We start from the raw sequence: 25,783 nt of genomic DNA, 5'->3' as shown, positions 1-25,783 counted from the left end.
TTATGACACTACACAATGATTGGCTTTCGAACCGTTATTCGAAACCCAAGGTGAAAGGCCTTCGAATAAACGAGGTACCTTTCGCCGTTGGAGGAATTCCCGTCGAATAACCAGCTTCATAAGCTTCAGCTCCGCTTTGAATAAAGATAAATCATCTAATTCGATCTTCGAGCACCGGAGAAAGATGAAGTATCTTTATTTGAAGAGTTATTTCAATCGCTTTTTATCTAGATAATGCCCATCTCTGTCCAAAGTTCACCTTCAATCACAGCGATTACTTGAAGACCACGTTCCTGCAATTTCGAGACCCGTCATACCTGAAACACTCTGCAGGCTGGAGGAACTCGAAAGGCGCGCTCGGGAGCAAACGGAACCCTAACGCTCTACTACGCCTAAGAACAGTCGACGAAGTCGCCATCCTACAAGGGGTGTTGGGGGGGGGGGTTAGTATGCAACGACGTTCTCACAAGCTATCGTCAGCTATTCTGCGAGCTATTCTTTCTTTCTGTCTTTCTAGCTTTTTGTTTCCCTCTCGTTATGGGGTGGCTTCCGCGCTAGAGAGTCGGAAGTAGACAGAAGAGAAGAGGAGGAAAGTGGGGAAGGTGCGCGAAAGAACTATGCGAGAAGTTTAAGTTCGCGGGCTCCACGTTCGTGTGCAGCTCTTCTATCGGGCTGATGGGTGAAAATGGATGTCGTACAAAGAGAGAGCGAGAGAGAGAGAGAGAGATAGATAGAGATAGAGAGAGATAGATAGAGAGAGAGAGAGATGGTTTAGTGATGGTAGTGGCGGCTGCTGCGGTGGTTTTCTTTTTCATAGCTGGCAGTGGTGCAGTTAAATGCAGTGCTGTGAGGTGCAGGCACACGCGCATATAAGTAGTGCAGTAGTAGTAGTTAGTAACAGTAGTAGTAGTGATGATAGTAGTAGGTAGTAGTAGATAAGGTAGTCCATTACAGGCGGACACAGGTTAATGGTAAAATAGTTACCCGGGCCTTGGCGCCGCCAGAGTGATCTCCGCTCGCGGAGGAGGAAGGACTCACCCGGTATCCACCGAGGTTGTTCACCACGCAGGTGAAGGTAGCGTCTCGACCCTGCGGGATCGTTACGTTCTCCAACGGGTAAACGAAGTCTGGCTCGAGCCCCGTCACTGGAACAGGTTAAGCGATAATTTTATATTAAAGTCCGTTGCCTCACGCATCAACCGCGCGAGCACCATCAAGGTCCGTACACGTTAGAAATTAGTTTATTAAGGGACCTTTGGTGCTTCAGGTCCCTGGACCTCGCCGCCGGTCCCTTAATACCCTCCGCAGCTTGATTTCCAACTACCCCGGGATTATTTCATGCAAAACTTTTACTGTTCGTGAGAAAAACATTGGGTTGTAAAGACAATGTAAAGGGGTAAGTGTGGGAAATGGGGTACTTGGGTAGCTGAACGTTATACGCTGGTGGATTTGAACGATGGTTCTTCAATATCATAGCTTTGCAAGTTTTACTTTTTTTTCGATTTTAAGCTTCTACTGGTAATTGAAATTCGGTGGTCACGGTGGAACTTGGCAAGATATCGTGTCGAAGGGCTGTGATATTGAAGTGTGACAGATTTTTGCTGCTTTTTATAATTTAGTCCCTTTTCGTTCTTTGGATTTCAATGATACTTAAGTAGCAACTTCCGACTGTATTCCGCTTTTCAGCGCTGCTCTCGTCTCTCGAACGTGGCTTATATGTATATTAAAGAAGTTCAGACGAGATACCTCGCGTTTATCACATCGAATGGCACTTTACTTTATGAGATCGCGTTTATCAGGCAGAAATCCACGGTTTATGCTCGGCCGGAAAAATAGAATTGAATAGTAAGCAGCGGTGCTTCAACGTTTTCAATGGAATGAAACTGGGTTTAATAGGGGGACCAGCGGGGAGATACAATCTTGAATGAAAGCACGGCTATGTGCTCGGGGAGTACATGAATAGATGCATGTGTGTTCTGTTCGAACGATTATTATAGTAAGATTCGTATCACAGTCGAGAAATAAAATACTATTACCTATTTTTAAAAAAGGCCATTTGCTCGAGAAAAAAAACAATTTCTTAATGTATAATTCCTCGAATTTATTACACCCGTTAGTTTTTTTTTATATCTTTATAATTTCAGATTTTCCTGTTACAGATAAGAGAAGTTTATGTTGCACGAAGAATTAAAAGGAATTAAAAGTGTGCAAAAATGGCAAAGTGGGTGGAAAGGAGATTATATATAAATATCAAAGTTCACCTCTGCTTCAGGACTGAAAGATTCCAAGTTCTAAATCTTAGTGAGGTACTCTAAGTCCTGTCTAGTCTTACTTTAAGAATATTAAAATAAGTGGGACTTTGAAATTTTTTATGAAAAATAAGAACAGCTGGGTCTTGGAATATTTCAGGAAGATAGAAGGACAGTGGAATTTAGAGTATTTTAGTATGCTGTTGAAACAAATGGAACTTTGAAAATGTTCAAACTCCTGTCTGTCCCAACACCTGCCTGAAATATGCTAAGTCTCAGTATCTCCTTGAGGTATTCCGAGTTCTATCTGATGTAGCATTAAGGTATAAGAAAGACTGCACTTATTGCTTATGTGTTTCCCTGGTGAGACCAGCTGGTACATGGGATGTTTCGTTAAGACAGGTGAAATAGAGGATATTTTAGTAGATAAGCTGTTAGTCAGACACGACTTTGAAAATCTTCGGAATCCTATCTGCTTCAAGATCTTGAAATATTTAAAGTTTCACTTATCCTCGTATCATAATGCAATATTTTCTTAAGCAAATTCTATTATTTCTTTGTACGATGTTATAAATAATTGTACTTTAACGATGACTTAAATCGAAGACGATAACAAATAACTCTGACAAAAACTAAAAACGAGTAAATTCTTGTCGCAAAAATTGACAAATACTGCGTCGTGCTAGATAATGCAAGGTACTAAAAATTTAAGGGATGCAAAAGGATTAAAAAGTAAATTAGTGGGTGATGTCCGCCATAAAGTAAAAAGCGTTAGAGATAACATTACTTCAACCCGTAGAAAAGTGAGATAACCACGTACATAACTAATGTTCAGGGATATGGATTAAAATATTCGCTGTGATAATGGTTGTCCTTGCACTCTCCCTCGCCGGAGAGGTACGAGTGATATTTAAGTGAAAACTTAGTGCCCTCCAACTATTATAACACTCCAAAACCTTTCAAAATGATGGAGAAACGAAGGAGATAAATAGAAGAGTAGGAGGTAGATATTAAAGGAGTTCCTACAACCCCTTAGTGTTTTAAAAGAATTAGTAACACTTCTTCTGCTGCATTCTGTATGAAACGTCATCGGGAACGAATGGAAGGAGACAGTAATATAACATCAAACGAGCTTGTCTTTTCCAGACAGATTAAATCACTACATTTTAACCGAGTACGTATTTTAGCGGGCGAAAGTTCATCGAACAATTTACCTTCCACTCGTTTCTCTGCTTTCCGAAATTAGTGACACGAAAAACGTGGTTTCCAATTGTCGAACACAATCGTGAGCAGCCCGTAATTGTTAATCCATAAAGCTGTACCTAACACAATGCTCCGACAGATTTGCGACCCATAAATTTGGCGGGAAGGAGTAAAACAGTGAACAATACAATCCACATGCTTTAATTCAATATTCGTCCTCGGATTTTGTAAAACATTACACTCGAAGGTGTTTCAATTCGAAAAAATAGAACCCTTAGCCATTTAACGTGGTAGTTTAAATACCAATTAGTTACGAAATACGAGGAAAGGGATATGAAAAGAATTTTACAATAAATTTCTCACTGATAATTCCATACTGATTATTTTTCTGTTTCTCGCTCGAATAAGAAATTTCAAAATCAAAGTGACACTCGTGATTGAACGACAAAATGTGTTTTTCCACTCTGCGACATATTTCTGAGGTCCTTCAATGCCGTTCTCATTCCTTACACATCTTTTTCCCAATTACACTGGCACCGCGAATATTTCGATCGTGTGCCACATAAAAATGTTCGCTGAAACTGGTACATTGAGACGTCTGGCAAATCGTATTACAATGAAAAATTAGAAGAAACTCTAGGACACCCCTAATGCAGCTCGAGCGGCAGTTATTCAATCGAAGATATACCACGAACGACCCATCGCGAAATAAAGGTGGGCTCAATAAAGTGTGCAGTGGAAAGAAACTGATTCTCCCAGGGATCTCTTTCGTCGTTTTCAGGGAAAAACGTAAGCGTGCTGAATTCAAATTTGTTTCGCGACGACTGCTTCGCCGCGATACCACGTAACAAGAAACATAAGACCGTCAGAACTTACACGAGTTAGACGCAATTTTTCAACTCATGGATTTCTGTCGAAGAATATTTAGGGCCTTCTTATATGGTACCGAAGCGCATTAAATCATCCACTTTCTTGAATAGAGCGTAACAGAATAGATACGTAGGAGGCAAATTTTTAATCGAAACACAGATTAAAAGTGTTGAACCAAACTTTCAATGTTTGGCTACCAACTGGATTTTTCAATGATAATGTTTTTGATTTTCGCAGCAACTCCTACATATTTCGTCGATAGAATTAAATTTTGAAAAATTTCGAACGCGAACAGGAAATATTTATCTTTGAAATTTTGATAACACAATGCTCTTCCTTTATTTTTGCAATACAATTCAATCGGCTTTGTGAATCGACTAGATTGGCAGAAAAATTCCATACTGTTGCGTATAGAAGTTTTGAAATTTCCATTTCAGCGAACCACTTAACTCTTTTCGATTTAAGTTCGATAGTTTCGTAATAAAATATAATAAATTTGTGAGTCTATGTTCAGCTGACTGAGAATTGGGATCAATAGAATTTTCCATTTGGGGGGCGGGGGGTTGATTTAGAAAGTGACACGTAGTTTCTTTTTTTTCTGAATAAACCTGATCGAAACATAAGGGTGAAAGAATAAACGGGAAACGTTTTCTGAAACGTCATATGTCATTTATGTGTATACGGGTCAACGGTGTATGACAGATCGTACGAAAGGACGGAACCATTAAAAACTCTTTCAACTCCAAAAATCATTTCCAATATTTTTCGCAGAGGAAAATTCGAGCTCACACACATATGCGTAGGGAGGAAGAAAAATGTTTCTGCTAATGAACTGTAAAAATGTTATCTGCATCGCATGACGTACTGTTTCGAACATCACTGATCAGTGAGAATAAATAAATTCAGTAAATGCTAATATTATTTCAATATGGAATATTTAACAATTATTGTTCTTCAATTTTAAACTTCAGCTATGTATATGTATACGTTACAATGGAAATGTTTCAAAATTTACAGAATAAGTAGTATAGTAATGAGAGTTCTAACCCAAATTTGAATTTTGCTTTCGATACACGTTCAGAGTGGTACGATAAACGTTCAATATACGATACTACTTTTGACTGGCGCCATAGGTGTATTGAACGTCTATCGTACCACTTTGAACGTGTATTGAACGTCTATGGTACCACTCTGAACGTGTATTGAACGTCTATCGTACCACTCTGAACGTGTATTGAACGTCTATCGTACCACTCTGAACGTGTATTGAACGTCTATCGTACCACTCTGAACGTGTATTCAACGTCTATCGTACCGCTCTGGGCGTGTATTGAACGTCTATCGTACTACTCTGAACGTGTATTGAACGTCTATCGTACCACTCTGAACGTGTATTGAACGTCTATCGTACCACTCTGACCGTGAATTGAACGTCTATCGTACCACTCTGAACGTGTATCGAACGTCTATCGTACCACTCTGAACGTGCATCAAATGTGTATCGTACCACCCTGAACGTGTGCTAAATATCTATCGTACCACCCTGAACGTGTATCGAACGTCTATCGTACCACTCTGAACGTGTATCGAACGTCTATCGTACCACTCTGAACGTGCATCGAATGTGTATCGTACCACCCTGAACGTGTGCTGAACATCTATCGTACCACTCTGAACGTTTATCGAACGTCTATCGTACTACTCTGGACGTGTATTGATCGTCTATTGTACCACTCTGAACGCGTATTGATCGCAAAACTCAAATTTTGGTTAGAACACTCTTTACTATACTACCAGAATAGAATTGTATTAATTTAAGTGAAGGAAAGCTAAATTATATAGGGTGTGTGCTAATATAAATCCTACGAACCTTCGATTTTATATTTTCCAACTCCTTAATGGTATAAATATTTCCCAAATATTTTCTATTAAATTTAGAAAATTATTTAAAATCGTTAGATGTTGTGTCTACAAAGCTCCACAATCTCCTCCAAGTTAATCAAAATTTGAAAATATTTTAATCAAACTTTCGCAGAACAACCATGATCATTAACTAGCTTTAATTATATTTCCAGCATTATTAGTTCACCGCACTGCCTCCACACATACTTTATGCAACGAAACAGGTTGGAAAGTGATGTTCCCTAGTTAATTTACAAAAGCGACACAAGCATGCAGGATTCTTGTAAAATAACTTCTGTCCCTCCAAGGTGGCTGGTAGCGTGTGTGCCACCGCGAATGAACTTATTCACCAGCGTAATTACTTGCCCGAGGAGAGACAATTATCTGCTGGACACGTAACACAGCCGGTATTAAAAAGGTTGCTTATGCACTCTGTATGTGCAGGCACTCCTTCTTGTCAAAAGTTTGTAATGAAAATTTCAATGAATCCGGGAACTTTTTGATTGGCCCTGAAGATCCCGCGAGGTATGCAGCATCGCGTTCAACGTTGCGAACTACAAATGCGTGTACCGGCATCGCGAGCAGTTGAAAGTTCGGAACTCGAGTAGTTTTGCTCGTGGCGATGTTCAAGCTTACCGGGGGAACAGGTAAAAATTTATTTCATCGGTGCAGCGTGTCGTGTTTCCTATGGGGACGGAGGGCGAAACGAAAAACGAGCGCGCACCTTCTTCTGCCCGCAATGAAGCATAAATATTTATATTTCATGTTCTGTATTTACGGCTCTAACAATATTTTATCTCCCTCCTCTCTCCACTCGCGCGCTCCCTACGGAGTATAAGATAATTGAAAGGTGGCGTCATAGAAGATTATGCTACTATTCTGAATCTAAGAAAAAGCCCCAGGAGGCATAGCACTAAAAAGCGTGTGTGTCTGGCAAGGGAAGATATAGACGGAGAAATTTGTTTCAGGGGCGTTAAAAAGTATTAAACACGTAGCACAGTGTTTATGCTGGCAAAGTATTTAAGGGGTTGAAACACCCCTTAAAATTTTGCCAATTGAAATAGTCTTTCCACGATTAAGAGGTCATTCTATATTGATCGGCCGAAAAATGAAGCTATATTTAAAGATTTTTTCTCAATACACACAATATATAATGAAATAAATCTTTTTGGAATTTATTAAGCTACTCTTATATTATAGAAAAAAAATTAAAGAGATTTTTTAAATTTCTTTTAATGGATTTTTACAGCGTCAATATGGCACCTAAGAAAGGAGGTACGTTCGTGGCGTAGGTGGTTTCCCGACTCAGGGTTATCTGAATGAAACCAAAAATTCGAAAAGATTCTTAATCTGTATGAGTGTCGCTATCGCCCGTAGCTCAATTAACAATTTTTGTCGAGAAATAACCGAGATTTTTCTCATGCAACACCCGAGAAAACATCCTTATGGGTGTTTTGTCAAACTTTTTTTTCAAACCGGCGCCATTTTGTTACTTTTCAAGAAAAATTGTTAATTGAACTAGGGGCTATTGCGACACTCATACAGATTAACAATCTTTTGGAATTTTTTGTTTCGGATATAAGCTTGAACCGGGAAATCACCTACACCATGAACATACCTCTTTTTTTAGGTGCCATATTGACACTGTAAATTGCAATTAAACAAATTGCAAAAATTCTTTTTAATTTTTTATGTATAATATAAGAGTAGCTTAATAAATAATTTATTTCATTATATGCTGCATTTACAGACGAAAATATCTTCGAAATAGCTTAATTTGTCGGCGGTTCATAGTAGAATAACCCCTTAAGGGGGAACACCACTGTGGCGGCCGGAAAAGTAAGCTATTTTTAAGAATTTTTTCAGGAATAATTTACAGTTTTCATAGAAAATTTTTATTACCTACCTTTAATACGCTGTCTTAAGAGATTATACAAAAAAAATAGAAAAACATCCATAAATTTTATTGTATTAATTAATCTTCTAGATCCCCCACGCAAGCTGGTCGAATCTGTAACTAAATGGAACAGCAGGTCCGAAATCTAATTTAATTTTTTTTATAAACAATATGAGTGTAGTTTCCGTTGTACGTACCGATTTCTGAAACAAATTATTTTTCTAAAAATGGTGCGCATTAGAAGAAAAGTTTCGAAAATCCGCGAGTAAGATTGACATTTTTTAGAGCGTATTTAAAAAACATGGTTTCCCTCGAAGAATCCGTACGTACAACGGAAACTACACTAATATAGTTTATAAAAAAAAATGAAATTTGATTTCGGACCTGCTGTTCCATAGTTACAGATTCGACCAGCTTGCGTGGGGGATCTAGAAGATTAATTAATACAATAAAATTTATGGATGTTTTTCTATTTATTTTTTGGTTGTATAGTCTCTTAAGACAGCGTACTAAAGGTAGGTAACAAAAATTTTCTATGAAAACTGTAAATTATTCCTGAAAAAAATCCTAAAAATCGCTTACTTTTCCGGTCGTCACAGTGGTGTTCCCCCTTAATTCCAAGAGTCATTTTGTTTTAAACCTCTATATTCATGTGGACATTGAAACGCAGCATTTTCAACAATTTCCCAATAATATCCACCCCTCTGCTTTATCAAGACGGAAAAATTGATCTTCCTAATAATTCTCACGAAACTCTACAGGAGCTGAGACCTGTTACCCCTCAGAAAATTTCTGTTTCCCCATATACAACAATATACCACTTTCCATCCTCAAAATCAGTAGCACAAGCTCTCAAACTTTTCCTCTCGTTCCCCATAGCTCCCCACAAAACACTTGAAATAAAAACCACCTCTATCCACCACTCTGCTTCAAAATCACAGAATCACCCCACACCTCACGACACCCCAATCACCACTATTAACCATGTGACCGAGAAAACAGTTCGTCAGAGAGCAGCCCCGAAAGAGGAGCAGCCGAAGATAAAATCTGCTCGAGGGACCGTAACGGAAAGAACAGTGTTTACATAGCCTGGAGGAAGAAGGGCGGGAGATATCGAATCCCAGGTGGTGTCAGTGGTAGGTATCAACGATATCGCGGGCAGCGTGGCGTGGCGTGACGCGGAGGACGACGACGTGGCGTGGCACGACGTGCCAGGAGGTGAGAGGCGGCCACAGTGCCGACTGAATTTTACGATGATATTTACATGAGCGCAATATTTTACAGAGCACTTAATGCCAGGTCACGTTCTGTCCCTCAGCGGCGAGGCGGCCACCTATGAATCAAAGTGCGCTTTAAAGATTTCTTTCTCATCCAGCCGCGAGACGGATAAGGGACACGCTCCGGCTCGTACCTCGCGTGGAATATCTTACACGATATCTCCGCGGCTCTCTTATCTCTCAAGGTTCTAGCTCGAACCCCCTCCGCCCCCGTTTCGCCGCCCCTGTCCTCGCGTTCCCGTCGCCGTTTCTCTTTTCAACGGAGCCCGACGCTTGTCTCTATTCATAATGCATGCACTCGAACCGGAACTGATTCCATTGGGAAGCGGAGCCACTTGAAATTGGAAGCGGGGAGCGCCGGCTTAGGGCCCGTTGTTGCGCGCACGCTTTCGTTCCGGATGATCCTACGCCGCGTGTGCGCGAGGTAGACGGGGCGAAATAATGGGGAACGATGTTGGCTGTTCGTGGATCATAACTCGGCGCGCGAACGGCATGTGGGGTTGATTGTTCTTTAGTGGCGGGATTAGATCGGTTTCTATGTTTTCTGGGAATCTGTGGGAGCGGAGGCGCGGCGTGGTGGATTAATCGATCTTTTCTCTGGCCTGAGCGATCCAAATGTTTCGGTAACAGTTTCTGTGTATCAGTGGTTCCTGAGGTGTGTTATTCGGTGTTGAGATTATTTGTCATTGTGGAGAGTGGAATTGTAAAATGTTTGGATTTTCTTCTTTTTCGTTTTAAGGGGTTATGCCTAGTCAGGCGGTCGAAAAGAGGCGAATATTTGTGAATTTTTTTTGAAGAAGTGAAACCGTATATTTTTACAGAACTTTTTGCGTTTAAAAGAGCAACATTTAAAGAACATTTAGTAATTTTTTCGTAGAAAAATATTTACGTTTATAATAAAATAACATGCGACATCCAAGAAGCATTTTTAAAAATTTGGTTTTGCGGTGAGCATTGCCATTCGGAACCAGATTATCTAAAATCAAAAAACAAAAATGATTTCGTCAGTATATTAATGTATCCTCAGGTTGACGGAGAGAATTTTCCGAAATATTAAGTTAAAACAAAATGGCGGCTATTTAAAGTTGAAATCCTGATTTCTTTGTGCAAAAATCACGCGAAAAAATCACGATTCAAATTTAAATAGCCGCCATTTTGTTTTAACTTAATATTTCGGAAAATTCTCTCTGTCAACCTGAGGATACATTAATATACTAACGAAATCGTTTTTGTTTTTTGATTTTAGATAATCTGGTTACGAATGGGAGTACTCACCGCGAAAGCAAATTTTTAAAAATGCTTCTTGGATGTCGCATGTTATTTTATTATAAACGTAAATATTTTTCTACGAAAAAATTACTAAATGTTCTTTAAATGTTGCTCGTTTAAACGCAAAAAGTTCTGTAAAAATATACGCTTTCGCTTCTTCAAAAAAAATTCACAAATATTCGCCTCTTTTCGACCGCCTGACTAGGCATAATCCCTTAATAAGCGAGGATTAAAGTCATAAACTGTTGAGTTTGGTCCGTGTTAGGATTCTTTCAACGCGATTTAACTTTAGAACGATTTTTGAACTTTATGGTATAGGAGAGTGGTTACTTTGCCGCAGTATATTACACTGTTACAGTGTAATCAGTCTTTATGTCTCTTAACCTGACCCCACCAATCGGTGATTAGATAAACCTCTATGAACAGTTCTGAGACTTGGTAAAGCGTGATAAAATGCGCGCTAACATGCACGCGGTGCATAAGTCGTTAATATTTTAACGCCAACGGTGCAAATTATGGTACTTAAAAGAACAGCTTCATTAGTCTTGAAATGAGGACGACATTTAATGCAGAATTTCTCGAAGATTATTTTTCATATAGTTTTCTGCATTTTTGTAACACTTTATGATATGTTTGTAATATCGTCGTGGAGCTAAGGGCAGGGCTAGCAAGTGTATGTTAGAAAGTAGGGGAAGGTGTTGTTCTTTTGACCACCATGTGTTACAGAGCCATCTGTATGTAAAAATAAAATGTTTAGTGCATCTGTTAGCCATCAGATTTGTAATTGAATGGCTTCTAAGGATATCGCAGGTTCATGTGACCACAGAAAAATATTATTCAATTTCATAAGGAAAAAGTCAGTATCCTTCCATTTCTACACAACCTCATAAAATTTGAACAAGTTAATATTTTTTAAGTTTTGTTATACTAAACTGTAGAAAACACTGTGACAAAGAAGTATGCAAGGTTTGAAGTCGGTCGGTCTGACCTAAAAATTATAATTTTCCATGTGCTTTGACAAGTCAAAGGTACAACACTCTTGCGTGGATAAAGAATTTAACAGAACTCGAGCTATAACTAACGAAATAAAAAATATATTAAAATTTGCTAGAAATATATGTGTTAGTAAAAGCCTCGAAAATTTATATGATCCCTTTTCCGAATTTTTTTCAGCAAAACTGAGGTGGAGAAAATTCAAACACTTCAAACTGATCAAAGGTACAACACCTTCCCCTACGATGAGCACGCGTATTACGTAAAGATTTATAGCAAAAGACACAAGTATGAGATCGCAGTAATCAGCAATTACAATTACATAAGCTCAGATAGGACAGGGACCATTAACTCTAATTGCAACTATTTTCTCTCGGGACATTCCCTTATACTCGCTTCCTTAATGCATCGTGGCAGCCTGCTTGGTAATTTCATCCCTCTAACATCTCTATTACTTAAATACTTCCAGAATCTGCTTCCTTAATCTCATTACAGTGATTGCTCTCAACACTAATCAAAACACATGCAGGTATAAACAAGACGCCAAGTACATCTCCATAAATCCCCCATTTACTTAAACAATTCAGTCTTAAATTCTAACAAGTACACCACCACAACTCACCCCATTGCTTTCTAAATCCACGGAAAACTTATTCAGAATCACGTAGGTGCATTCGAGCAATGACACTAAAGTGATCGTTCAACGCGTTTCCACGATCGAACGCTACAAAGACATCGGCTGAAAGAAAGAAACAGACGAAACCGACTGAGCAGACACGTGCGATAAAGCCGTGCTTTAATTTCGCGCGGAGGAACCTCTGGGGTGAATGCAATTACTCTTGCAATCAATTTAGATAACTCGCAGTAGAGCCGGCACGTAATTGTTAATGCGATTATCCGGCGCAACCGGAAAGTCGTAGGGGGTCTAGAATAACGGGCAAGAAGAAGCGGGAGCGTCGTTCCTCCAGGAAGACTGCCTCCTTTCGCTGGGCGCCAAAGGAAACGCCAAGTTTCCCTCGCCCTGAGATGTCCCAGTCGTTCTTCGATCCCCGCCCAACCGAGGAGAGACCCAGGCGTTGGGCAGTATTTCTTACGAATGGCGAAGAGCAGGCCAGGAAAGGCGAAGTTCGATGTGAGAAGAGAGACATGAAACGCGGAGGCGCGGACGTAGCCGCTGAAGTTATATCACTGTTTCGAAACAAGTCACTTTGCTTCGAAGGACGAGCTCTTTTGGGGAGAACTAACTTAATATATGAAGCCTGGACACTTCAAGGGACCAGCTTTTCGTAAATGGAAAGGAAGGAGAAGAAGGAGCATCAACGCCGCGACGCTCAGTGTGGGTGTCCGACTGTGAGGGGCTTGTTTTACTGGCCAGAATCAACGAACGGAGACTGGAGATTCTGGGAAAGGTTTTATCAGAGTCTAGATACTTTAACGACACGAATGGCGATAAATACATCGAGGCAGAACACAGAAAAGTGACACAAATCCAGATCTCAAACTGGCGCGACATTTAATCCCATCATAACCGTAACCCAGCTTCCGTTTCAGCTCAAACACAGCACTCCTCGGAGGAGCTACGAACGAGTGAGCAGGAAATGCTTAGACCACCACATCGAGCACGTACCCTCAACACACAGAGGCCAAAGAACGATCGAGTTCACGAGTGTACCGAGTCTCAGCGAAACAGGTCAACCACTGCAATCCTCCCCAAGTCCATGCACCCACGCAACTTAAAAAAGGAATCATTTCCCGACCCACGTGTATAAACACTTTCTCACCCCCGTTATCCGCAGATTAAGCCCGTACGATTGAACCAAAAAACCCGGCAACAGCCTGCATAAAATACCCGCGCGACTCTCTTCGAAACGAAATTAGTTTTCCCTCCCAACAAGGAACACAGCTTTCGCGGAGCTAAGTTAATATCCCAGGCGCTAATACCCAAGGAACGGTGAAGCGCGACGCCGCGTCGCGTTCTCGGTCGCGCGAGCTCATCTCGCCTGTGTCAAGATTCGTGAAGAAGACAAAGTAACCAGGCGGTGTTCAGCGTCGCGGCGCTCCGCTCAAGAATGCACCGGCGCGTTTATTGCCGCCCCCGTACTCGCCTCGTCCGGTTTCTTGCGATCGGGCTGCGACCGGGGAGATATGTATGTATGTATGTATACGCCACGGTCGCAATTAAGGCCGCGAAGCGACGCGACGTCTCTCTGTTCCGTTTGAACTTAAGAGCGACGGAAAAATGTTAATGCAGCCCCCGCGACGCGCCAGCCGTTAATGGGCCTCGCGTTTCACCGCCGCGGAACAGCCACTTTTTCCTGCCACGGTTACCAACCGCGTTATTAATCCCGCACAATGGCTACCAGCGTAAGGTGTAGCCGCGCTCCTGATTAATGAACCTTTTTCGGCGGCAGAGAAGCGCGGATTCGGACACCGCGGCGCGTTTCCGTGACTCGTGTCCCCCTTGATTTTGATAAATTCGATGGCGACGCCGCGTGGAACGCCGAATGGATTATGGTTTGCCCGGGCGTTTGTCGCGCGGTTACTTGGCTGCGAGCTTTTTCGAAAGTTTGCTGAGGGGATGAGAGGGTATTGGGAAGCTATCTGTGTGGACGAGGATCGATTGGGACTCCAGTTGCGATATTTTTACAATTTGAAGAGGGGATTCTCGTGTAACAGCCCCAAAAGTAACTGATAGTTACATTCTTTTTAAATTACTGTTAATTTTTTAGTCAACTCTTTTAGGATAGGAGGAGGCATCTTTAAATATGCAGACATTTTTTTTATGTCGATCCTTCCTATTTTTATTACTTCTTGTATAGGGTAAACTTGCCCGAGGTCGGTATCAGATATATTGGCCGGTGAATTCGTTTTCGGGAACAAAGATCGAGGAGAAATCAGCCACTACCATCTGAAGATCGTGGATTTGTCAGCTGGAGTTGCCTGGTTCTCGCAGGATGGTGGAGTAACGGGAACGTAATAGTTGTGTGCGTTGCGAAGCTATGCGCAGACCAATACGAGATGAAGCTATCGAGAAAGAATCAATGTTCTGACCAATAAAGCTCCTGATTTTTTTCGGAGTTAACGCACACCTATTCTGATGTGTGTACTTCTACGCTGACAGCTCGGTTTGGCCTACACGCTAGAAGCTTGGCACTATCCCCACCACTTCTGGCTCACTCTTGTTCTGCGAAGGCGAGAGCGAGATGGAACGAGAGTGAGTCAGAAAACGTTGAGAAAAGGAGCACCGAGGCAGGCAAACTGTGTGGTGGGAGAATACCCCTCAGGAAACTCACCGGCCAATATATCTGATACCGACCTTAATTCGTAACTGCGCCTAAATCCCCCTCTACCCCCGCTGTTTTTTTTAACCTAAAACAGTCACAATCGTCCCCCAGCGGTTTGAAAATGTAAACAACAGCTAGCCATACGCCATTAACAAGTCGAGTCACCATGCCGTCACTCCACAAAAGAATATAAAGCAGGTAAGTTTTTCGGGTACTTTTCACTAAAATTTTGCCATGATTCTTAAGGATGCTGTATAATTACTATTTGTGAGAATCAGTGAAACAAATTTCTATGTGAACCTACGTCTGTTTTCAAGCTTTTTTCTTGTTTTGACATCAACGAACAGTGCCCTACATTTTAGCGCCATAGATTTGAATTCAAATTGACCTATGTGCCTATTTCCCACCACTGGGTGTAAGCTTAAATCGTACGGGTACGAACATACAAAAACAATGTTGGAAAAAAATTGAAGGAGGCTAAACAGAAAATCATAACCAGAAAAAGCAGAACAGCAAAGGAAGCTTGTAAGAGGACAAATACCGCCAAAACCAATACACAGAAGAAAGAAAAGAGGAGGAAGAAAGACGATGAAAATGAAAGCTGGTTTTGTAGATTGTGTCCAGAAAATAGACAGGAAAATATGATGCAATGCACGCAGTGCAAAATGTGGGTAGGGTCAGGTGGGGTAGATTGTAACACGGGGCACAGTATAACAGTGAAAGTATTTCTGTTTCTTTGTAACATCTTTATTGCGTCGTTCTATGTTCTTGACAAACCCACCTGCCGTCATATTGATTCACTTGTCATTTGTCGGCATCGTCCTTTTCTTGTGATAATACTTACCAAAATAGGTTTTTTCGTGTTTAAACGTGACGAATTCAAATAAAAGATTTTTGTTTCTATTCCAACATACAGTAATTCTGGTAAGTAATAATATTTTTAAAAAAAACTACATATATTTGTTGCTTGTTATAATAATAAAGTTTGCTGCTATTAATGCCCTATAAAATTCCAGTTGATATTTTGTTGCTTATACGGTAGGGTGCACGGGATAATGAGGTACAGTGTAACATGAATATGACATCAGTTACTTGCGCAAAAATGGAAATGTAGATCATATCTTTTACTCTCCGCTGGAACTGCGTCCAGAACTGGTGCAATGGATGATATAGAACTTATATTGTCATTTCCTAAAATGGCAAATACGACAAAACGTCGTGCACATTCTTATTCATTTCCAGATAATATTTTGAAAGGATATAATCTGAGTTAATGATTTTTTTTTGTATTTTATTGATAGTTTGAAGGTTTTGTGCAATTGTTATAGTGTGTCCCATTCTGTTACATGGTACCCCTAAGGCTGTTAAGCTGTACCCCAGATCTGGAGCAAACTGTAACAATTATATGATCTCGGAAATGTGTCAAATTGATTAGCTTTTAAGGATAATTGTTAAGGTCTGCTAATTCTGATTTTAAGGACCAACACTGTTGCTTGTTTCAGTTCAAAAGAAAAGTTGATTTATTATGCATTCTGTTGTCTACAATCATTATTAACTTTTTTGTTACACTCTACCTCACCTGATCCTATACAAGCTTCGTGCAGCAGTAAATAGAATGACTTTTGAATATGTATGTGATGATTGTAGTAATTAAATTTGACAGTACGAATTAGGATAAGTGTGCTGCGATTTAGGAACATTAATTCTAAATCGTACTTTTTCCATATTAAAAATAAATCGTTTTTATAAATAGAAGTTGATTATTTTTGGTTGTTTGAGTTTATAAAACTATTTATTCTATTAATAAAGAGTTGATTACCACTAATTTTCTTTCATTTTCTGTTATTTTTCATGTAATAAACATTTGTTCTTAAGGGATACGATTTAGGCAAATTTACCCTAACCCAAACCTTCTTATTATTTTTTGTAATCAGATGACTGTGACAGGTGCTACACGTCACGCCAACGGGAGTTACATCGTCGAAGAGGTTAACAAGATTCCACAATAATTAATAAATAATATTAACAAATTTTTTTTTTAAATCATAAACATCAGTTACTTTTAGGGGCTGTTACTCGAGAATCCCCCTTAAAGAAGTGTCTGAAGTGTTCGAGGAGTTTGTGGAATATCGTGGACTTTATTAATTATAAGAATGGATAAAAGATCGAAACTGAGTAAGTTTGTTAGACCGATTCAGTCGCTTTAAATTAACCGAATTTTAGAGCCACATGGGGGTATGTCCTCCCGTATCTGATAGAGACATTTTTCCTATATTTCCCACTACCTACACTGAAATCGACTTCGAAACAGAGGAACAAGTTTAGCAGGGAGCATACAGGCGCAGCCTCGTAACCTGCGAGTTACGACGTTGTTAACAAGTTCACTATTATACGTCGGCAAACCCGTAGTTGATAGGGGGCACTCAATTAAATCTTCCGGAACCCCCCCACACCGTTTTTGATCGTTCATTAAATTTGAGAGGAAATTGCCTTAACATTCCCGTAAGATTCGCGACGCTCATAATCCGGAATTATATATTTACTGAGGTAATTGCAGACTTAAGCGGGAATTATTACAGCAACACGGATTCCGCCGGGCGCAGCTGGGTACTTGTATACACGGTAATATGAATATTAACGCTTCGCCGCACACAGGGCCATTTACATGTATACATTCATGATGATCCACCTTCCACGGGCGTGCTCGTTCTACGTGTTCCACGAATTCTTACGTTTCGGCATGGTATATGCCCTCCCATTGAATATTCTAGATGTATTTGTGGAACCGCCACTTTTCTTGGCCCACCCTTTCAACCCCCCCCCCCCCCACCGCTGATATACGTACGGGCACACGTGACGCGAGCAGACTTTGTTTTCCCTCTCTCCTACGTTTTCGCGGATCCGAAAATTTACAAGGGAAATACGACACAGTGTACCCGACGATCCATCCGACTTTGCGAGTCGCGATTTAATCCCGTTAATCCTGTGCGGTGTGTAGGGAATGCAAAGTGGACGGCGCACTTGTTGGCGAATATTGAAATACGTAGATGCGGAGGGTACATAAAGAATAACGTAAATTGGAGAAGGGGCAACGGTGCAAGGTATCGCTTTTTGTTCATACGGGCGCATCGCGCGTGCTGGTTCCCTCTGTTTCTGTGAAACCACGAGTGGAACGGCAAAGGAGACACTTGACGCCGTGTTGTCACGTTTGAAAGGTGTAATATTTAGTTCGGCGTGCAAAGAGGGTAGCTTCTCGAAGGTAGTGCGCTTCGAAGTGTTTTGACTTAACGTTAAAAAGGGAACAGTAATTGATATCTATATATTTTCATACAGTAAGTAATAGTTATTGAGTTGATAAGTTTTTATTAATACTTTTGGCGAACTTTTCAAATCTGGAGCGTTCGTATTGCGCAAAACAATAATGGGTAAAGGTTCAAAATTTGGAATAAACCGCTTTTTGTTATCGGATTCGCATCGAACGTGCACCAATAGATGTAGATTTTTTTCTACATTAAATTATATATATATATATATATATATATATATATATATTAATTTAATAATTAAATTAAATATTATATATATATAAAATATTTTAATTTAATAATTAAATATATATATAATATTAACGCAAAAACTGTAAAAAATGGAGCTGCACCCCTCTTGCTGCATGATCCTCACTTGTGTATTGTGTTTGTATCCATTGTTTAGGTGAAAATAAATCGCCTAAGGTGAATGTCCCAATTTCTGCTCATGTCCCCATTTCTGCTCATTTCGTATTTTTCTTATTATTATATGCGTCACGTTTGTACTATAGTCGCAACAAAATAATTCTAAATTATTTAAACATTTACGCGACTGTTGCACGAGCTTGGAGCAATACATACATTGCAATTTTTCATGAGCAGAAATACGGACATTTAAAGTTTTATATTTAATTACAAATTACTAATAGTTAAACATCTTGAAATATCTTTCTTAAATAGTTTTTTAATTGGTTGATTTATTATTAAAGAATTAATCAATTACTCTGCCAATTTTGATCACAAACAAATTTTTTACACCTTCTTTATGACGAGTCACCTCTTAAATCAGCAGAAATTGGGACATTCAACTTAAGGGGAGGTTCCGGTCTAAATGTCGATTTTTTTTATTTCATTTTTCGAATATTCAACATTTTAGGAATACATGTTTAAAAGGATTTGTTGAATTTCGTAATATTCACGAAGTTATAGGCATTTGAGTAGCGGCAAATGCGTGGGTTTCTCGAAACAGTCTTCTCAAAACGGTGGGATCTGTATCTCCAAAAGTTATTATCCGATTCAACTGAAACTTTTTTTTCCCTGGAAGAATATACTTCTGGCTAGGAAGGAATCCAGAAAAAAATACAAAAAATTCAAAATTTATAATTTTCAAAGGCGTTGAAAGGACGAAAAGTATAGGGGAAAAGGGATTTCAAACTTCAAGTGTCGTTATTTTCTAAAAAAATGTCATTTTTGTAATTTTTTTAGTTCTCCCCCTAGCCAAAAGAATAATCTTCAAAATAAACAAGGTTTCAGTCGAATCGGATAATAATTTTTGGAGATAGAGGTCCCACCGATTTGGATCAATTTTTTGACGCCTTGACTTTAACGACTCCTCAAGGCTGTCTGTAATGATTAATTATAAAACAAAAAATATATTTCTATAATCTAAGACATTCTTAATACAATGCAAAAAGTCCCATTAAATTATATATAGTATTTTTCCTTTAATTAATTCCTAAATATCACCTATTTTGGGGGGCTCTAGACATGAACCTTCCCTTAATGACTTCACGAATTTAATTCCTTATCATTAGATAACGCTATTAAGCACGTTCGCTAATTAGAATGTGTTAGCATTGCTACATTCCTTTTATATTAGGTGACTATTTCGAGCGCAAACTTCTAAATGCTCCAGGCGTACGATTTTAAAAATCACAGTGCAAATTCGCCTGAGCGATTAATCGTCGAAACAGTGCCGTCTTCATTAAATATTCATATGTTGTATTTGCGCGAAGCACACAATCGAAGCCGACGAGAAATTAATCCTGAAATTAATATCGGACGATTCTATTAAGTGTGACCCCGTGAAAATTAATGTGTCTTTTAATAATGAATATCGATTAGGCAGTATTACAAGCGGATTCTAATTAAAATTAATGAATTAAAACCGATTCTGTTCCAGCGGAGACACTTATCATTCCATTTAACCGGCCGACAATAATTTTAATGAGTTTTTCATGTAGCTCTCTCTCCCTCGAAGATGCTGCATTATCGATTTCAATACACGCCGTACGCACACACTCGTGGGGGACCATCCGAAAAGCTGTCCCAAGGGGGAAATTATTAAACAACCCTGCTATCATATATTTTGCGCCATTAGAAAGTAAACACTGGACGAAAATTATTCCTCGTACGCACGAATTTCCGAATATTATACGTGGCTGAATTTTTTACGCTTCCCGGTGAAATATTCGTTTGGCAGAATATGAAACTTATCGCTGCTTTAGCTTTATCAGGAACACACTACATTTTCCGCTGTTTAAACGGATCACTGCAGCTGACACGAATAAACATTCCCCGTCATAACTTTCTGCAGCATTTAATTTCGTACAATTGAGTATAAAAATGTATCGAAATGTAGGACCGCCATTTCGAACAGTAAAATACTTCTCTCGTAAATGTCGGGGGGAGAAAAACTGTCGACGAAGAAGAAGAATTTTAACAAAAATCGCTTCGTCTCCGTGCATGGAGTTTTGTCTCGAATAAATAACGAAATTTTACAGAAACGTCGCGGGATAAAACACAATTCACATAAAGCGCAAGTGGTTGAGGTACCTGTTCCGCGGGGTAGGTAGAGCAATTTGTTTTTCGTTGAATTTCCGCTGTCAAGATTGATTCCCCGATGGACCATGTCCGTCGAGCGAACGTTCTCCGGAGAGTAAACGGACATTCTAGTAATTTCAATGACCATCCGTCGTATTCAAACACTAATTTGCGTCGTACGAAGAGTCCAGCCTTCCCCCGGGCGGCTGCCCGTCCTTCTTCATTTTTGAGAGACCCGGCGAGCGCTTAAAGTCCCCATACGGAACGTTCGCCACGTAACGAAGACCAGCGGACTCAGTTTTTCCGTGAAAAATAAATACCCAGAATGAGGACAGTGATTCAACGAAGAGACGTCCATTAATATTCGAAGAGGTGCATACATAATTGAAGTGTAATTGCATTGCGAATCTAGCGGACTTAATTATTCGAGATTCCCCACAGTTTTATTTCCAGAAAGGTCCGCGGCACGTCCCTTCGCCGCGAGAAAGTTGCAGCAACCCAGAAAATGTAAATGTTCCGGGACAGCGGAACGACACACCATAAATTCTACATTATAGTACCCTCGGAATACAGTTTTACTTTCCAGTGGCTCCGCGGCTGTAAATTTCACGAGGGCGGAGTATTTTTCGGAACGAACACTTGTCGCCTCTAATTCCGAACGTAAATGCAACGAGAATTTGACGGATTCCAAGGGATCTTTGAGCAACCGAGGCCCGTTTGTTTGGCAGAGTGTGGGCGAAGAGAAACGAGTACATCGACACGCGGTCGTATGGCTCCGTCGAAAACAAACGTTGCTTCCACGGGAGGCGTGCAATGAAAACCGAGCCGAAATTGAACCGAGCGAAATATTGGCGTTAATCTATCACGATTCATTAACCAGCCGCGAAACATTACTAAATGGTCAATGGCGCCGGGAACGGGAGCAATTAACTTCCATGCATTGATGGAGAGGGGCTGGGGCTCCGTGGTTATTTTAGCAAATACTTCTCCCCGCTCGCCCCGCCGAGATATTTCCTCCTGTTTGGAATCGTATTAAGGCTACCCCAAACCAACGCGAATATCAGCTCCGCGCCGCGGATAGGATAAAAGGCTCCCCCAAACCAACGCGAATATCCGCTCCGCGTCGCGGATCGGATAAGGCAGCAGTTTTTTTATACGTGGTGGCTTATGGGCAGTGATATCTAATCCGCGGCGGATCCGCTCCGCGCGGCGAAATTCGCGTTAGTTTGGGGGAGCCTTTAAGGGGACTAGACAGTCGGAAACTCGTTTTTGGGAACGTTTTTCGGAAGCACCACCCTTCCCGAGTAAAATGCCGTTTGGTTTATGTTAAAATTCGCGAAATTAAGGATTTTACAGCCGAAAAGGTCGAGCGCGTTATAAACCGTTTCTGCGCCCATGCAGGTAGACCTGTAATTCCTCTTTCGAAACTTTAAACGCGTTTTTCTGGGAATCATTCAACCCCTGGTAATAAGTTTGGAACCAAACGCAACAATACGAAATTAACGAGAAACACCAATATTTTTTATGTATAATTTGCAACGGTATATATATGAAACGCGTGGTAATGTTAAATTGGTCTATTTTAAAGTAAAAGCACCAAAAATAATTAAGAATTTTGTTTATTATATAATAGAAAATATGGAAGAAACAAAATGTGTCTGGGAAATAAGTATGGAACGGACGGAGGTTCTGGAAAAAAGTATGGAACAATATAAATTTGCAAAGAGATTAACAATAATTTTTTCAGTATTTATATTACCTAGTATTTTCTGACATTATTATTGTTAATCTCTTTGCAAATTTATATTGTTCCATACTTTTTTCCAGAACATCGGTCCGTTCCATACTTATTTCCCAGACACATTTTGTTTCTTCCATATTTTGTATTACATAATAAACAAAATTCTTAATTATTTTTGGTGCTTTTACTTTAAAATACACCAATTTAACATTACCACGCGTTTCACATATATACCGTTGCATATTATACATAAAAAATATTGGTGTTTCTCGTTAATTTCGTATTTTTGCGTTTGGTTCCAAACTTATTGCCAGGGGTTGCATTTCCTCTTCGTTTCGCAGTGATTGCGAAAAAACGGAGGTACAAATCGATTTGAAAAAAAATTCACATATGTGAAATATGTCTAGTTACGACTTGAACCTAAGCATAAGTCTGAAAACTCCTATTTTAATAAAATAAAAATAAAATGGCTCGTCTCCCAAGCGAAAAATCACATTTCTTTAAAATTTGCCGTTTTACAACCGCTATAATTATAATTTTGATTTTTTTTTCTTTTTTATTAGGTTCAGGGCAGAATGGGGGCCAGGGCAAAGTATCAATTTCAGAGGATATTTCACAATTTAATTTCTTACGGCCAGAATCACTGCAAAATTACAGCGGCTCCAGAAAAAACCCCCTATATATATCAGGCAACTGTAGCGCTGTCATACATATGTATATGTTATTCAAATAATTTTTCTTTACTGTTTATAGTATTAACAAACATTACCCGAAAGTACTAGTCACAATTTGTATTCATCTCCTTGTAATTAATTCGCAATAAATACTTGATTTTCGAGCGATCTGACTGCCTAAGTAGGCCCCTTATGAAGCGACGCGGCGACGTTTCGCCGTCAAACACGCGGGGCCGCCGGGTGAAATTGAATAAACATTACCGCTGTACGAGTGTCGTTGGAAAATATTTTGAAACGCCTGGGGCGGGCAGAACAGCGAAAGGCGATTGCAAAAATTGATTTCCCCTATTTTCATACGGGAAAGATGGTCGGGGAACAGTTTCGCCGGGAAAATACAGACGTCGACGGAGAACTTTACGCTTTGCTTTCTTTGCTTTCGTTCTGTATTCGTATGAACAGTATTGCTTGTATTATACATGATTGCGATAATAACTGAGGAGTGAATTTTTAAAAGAGTATATTTCCATTTTTCACCTTAGAACAAATGTTGATGGCATCGCCTTAGTGATGTTAAATTACATCCCCCAGTGGCGCAAAATACTGAAAAATAGGTTTTAATACCTGTTTGAAAAATTGAAGTGAAAATACATGTTTCGTACAAAAGGTCTTATTTCCAAGTTTGTCTGATGACATAGTGAAATAATATTTTAGTCTGAAACGAAATGCATATTTCCTATACTCGACTAGGAAATTGTAATTTTAAATTGTATTTCAAGTTTTTGGCGTAATTCCACTCCACTTATCAAGCTTTTGAAATCTTTCAACTTTACTTGTTTCCACTTTTTTACGAAGCCGTGCAAAGTAATGTGTTCATTACAAAAGGACTTATTTCCAAATTTTTCCAGATTTTTTTTTAAATAAGTATTAAAATAATGTCGCTAAATTTAAAACATTACCGCCATCAAATCGAAGAATAAAATATACGTGTATTAATAAAAAATAAAGATTTTTCTTAATAAACGTAAGTACCACTGTTTTTTTGCGGTTATTGAACATTTTTTCTATGTGGAAATGTGCTCTTTTGAAAAATCACTCCCCAACTGTATCTACTAGCAGACAGATGACTATATTTTCTTGTAATTTCATCGTTTCTTTCATGCAGAAAATTTTTCGATTGTTTACATCAGGGCTTGAAACCGTTATTATAAAGATTTCGGTTCTTGAAAGAGTTATGAAGCACCTTTATTCGGAATAACCATTATAAAGAACCTAAATATCAGACTATATAAGTATAAGTTACGGTTCCTATATAGCTCTAGAACTTTTATTTTTTAGGTTCTATAACTTTTATTTTTTTAGGTTCTATAACTTTTATTTTTTAGGTTCTATAACTTTTATTTTTTAGATTCTATAACTTTTATTTTTTAGGTTCTATATAAGTTACAAAGCGGTTATAGAACCGATTTTTGTAACGATTGTACAGAGTTTTACAGTAAATTAAATCACAACATATTACAACTATAGATTACTCTGTGTAACCAAATTATTTAAAAATTATTATAAATAAGTAAGCAAATATATATTATGTACACATTTGTATATATGTATACAAGTGATCCTTGCACACCGCCGAGTGTATACATATACATATGTACAAATGTGTACATAATATATATTTGCTTACTTATTTATAATAATTTTTAAACAATTTGGTTACACAGAGTAATCTATAGTTGTAATATGTTGTGATTTCATTTACTGTAAAACTCTGTACAATCGTTACAAGAATCGGTTCTATAACCGCTTTGTAACTTATACAGAACCTAAAAAATAAAAGTTATAGAACCTAAAAAATAAAAATTATAGAACCTCAAAATAAAAGTTCTAGAACCTAAAAAATAAAAGTTATAGAGCTATATAGGAACCGTAACTTATAGTTATATAGTCTGATATTTAGGTTCTTTATAACGGTTATTCCGAATAAAATTTCTTCATAATTCTTTCAGTCAGAACCTTTATATAACAGTTTGAAACAGTTACTTTCGAAACCTATTCAAGCCCTGGTTTACATGGAGGTATCAATTGCAAATGTAACACGATAGAATCTGTAATCAATATCGATCAAGGTCACGGCACTTTTAATATCACCATAGGTCGTAGAAACTGTGCCAATAAGTTTGGTATTCCCGCCAGAGCCTCAATTATGTCACTATTGCCAGCACTCACGCGGCACCGCGCCCCTCCGCCGAAAACTTCCTGGGTTTCCGAAAACTTGCGGCGTCCCGGGGGGCACGGAGCGAGGCAAGTCGAAAACTTGATAAAAGTCTCGGTAACGAGTGATCACGCGCGATATAAAACGGGAGACACGGAATTCGTTTCCCCCTCTACGCCATCGCCTGTACGTCGTGGGAGGGGGCGTCAAGTAGCACGTGCTCAGCAGGAACCGTCAGTTATTTTAACCGCTACTCGTAACAATAATTGTCGCTGGGAGCGAGGAAGCGTAGCCGGTGCGCGGTCAGGGAGGCGGCGGGACGTTTATGGCCATTCGCGGATAGCCGTGTAACCGACGAAAAAG

General features: G+C 39.3%; 1 protein-coding gene across 3 annotated transcripts in view; it reads right to left on the bottom strand.

Moving 5' to 3' along the window:
• Nucleotides 1-25,783, bottom strand: part of LOC143373496 (lachesin) — a 295,616-nt gene that overhangs the window by 71,787 nt on the left and 198,046 nt on the right. For 2 of the 3 annotated variants that reach the window (XM_076820825.1, XM_076820826.1), the window contains exon 3: nucleotides 985-1,145. In XM_076820825.1, coding sequence (XP_076676940.1) covers nucleotides 985-1,145 — 161 coding nt within the window. The remainder of the gene's footprint in view (nucleotides 1-984; nucleotides 1,146-25,783) is intronic. The other variant, XM_076820827.1, reaches the window with a different exon arrangement.

This window comes from Andrena cerasifolii, chromosome 9, assembly GCF_050908995.1.
Source record: "Andrena cerasifolii isolate SP2316 chromosome 9, iyAndCera1_principal, whole genome shotgun sequence".
Lineage (NCBI taxonomy): Eukaryota > Metazoa > Arthropoda > Insecta > Hymenoptera > Andrenidae > Andrena > Andrena cerasifolii.
The sequence above is the reverse complement of the archived record's forward strand: the minus strand, read 5'-3'. Positions and strand labels throughout refer to the sequence as shown.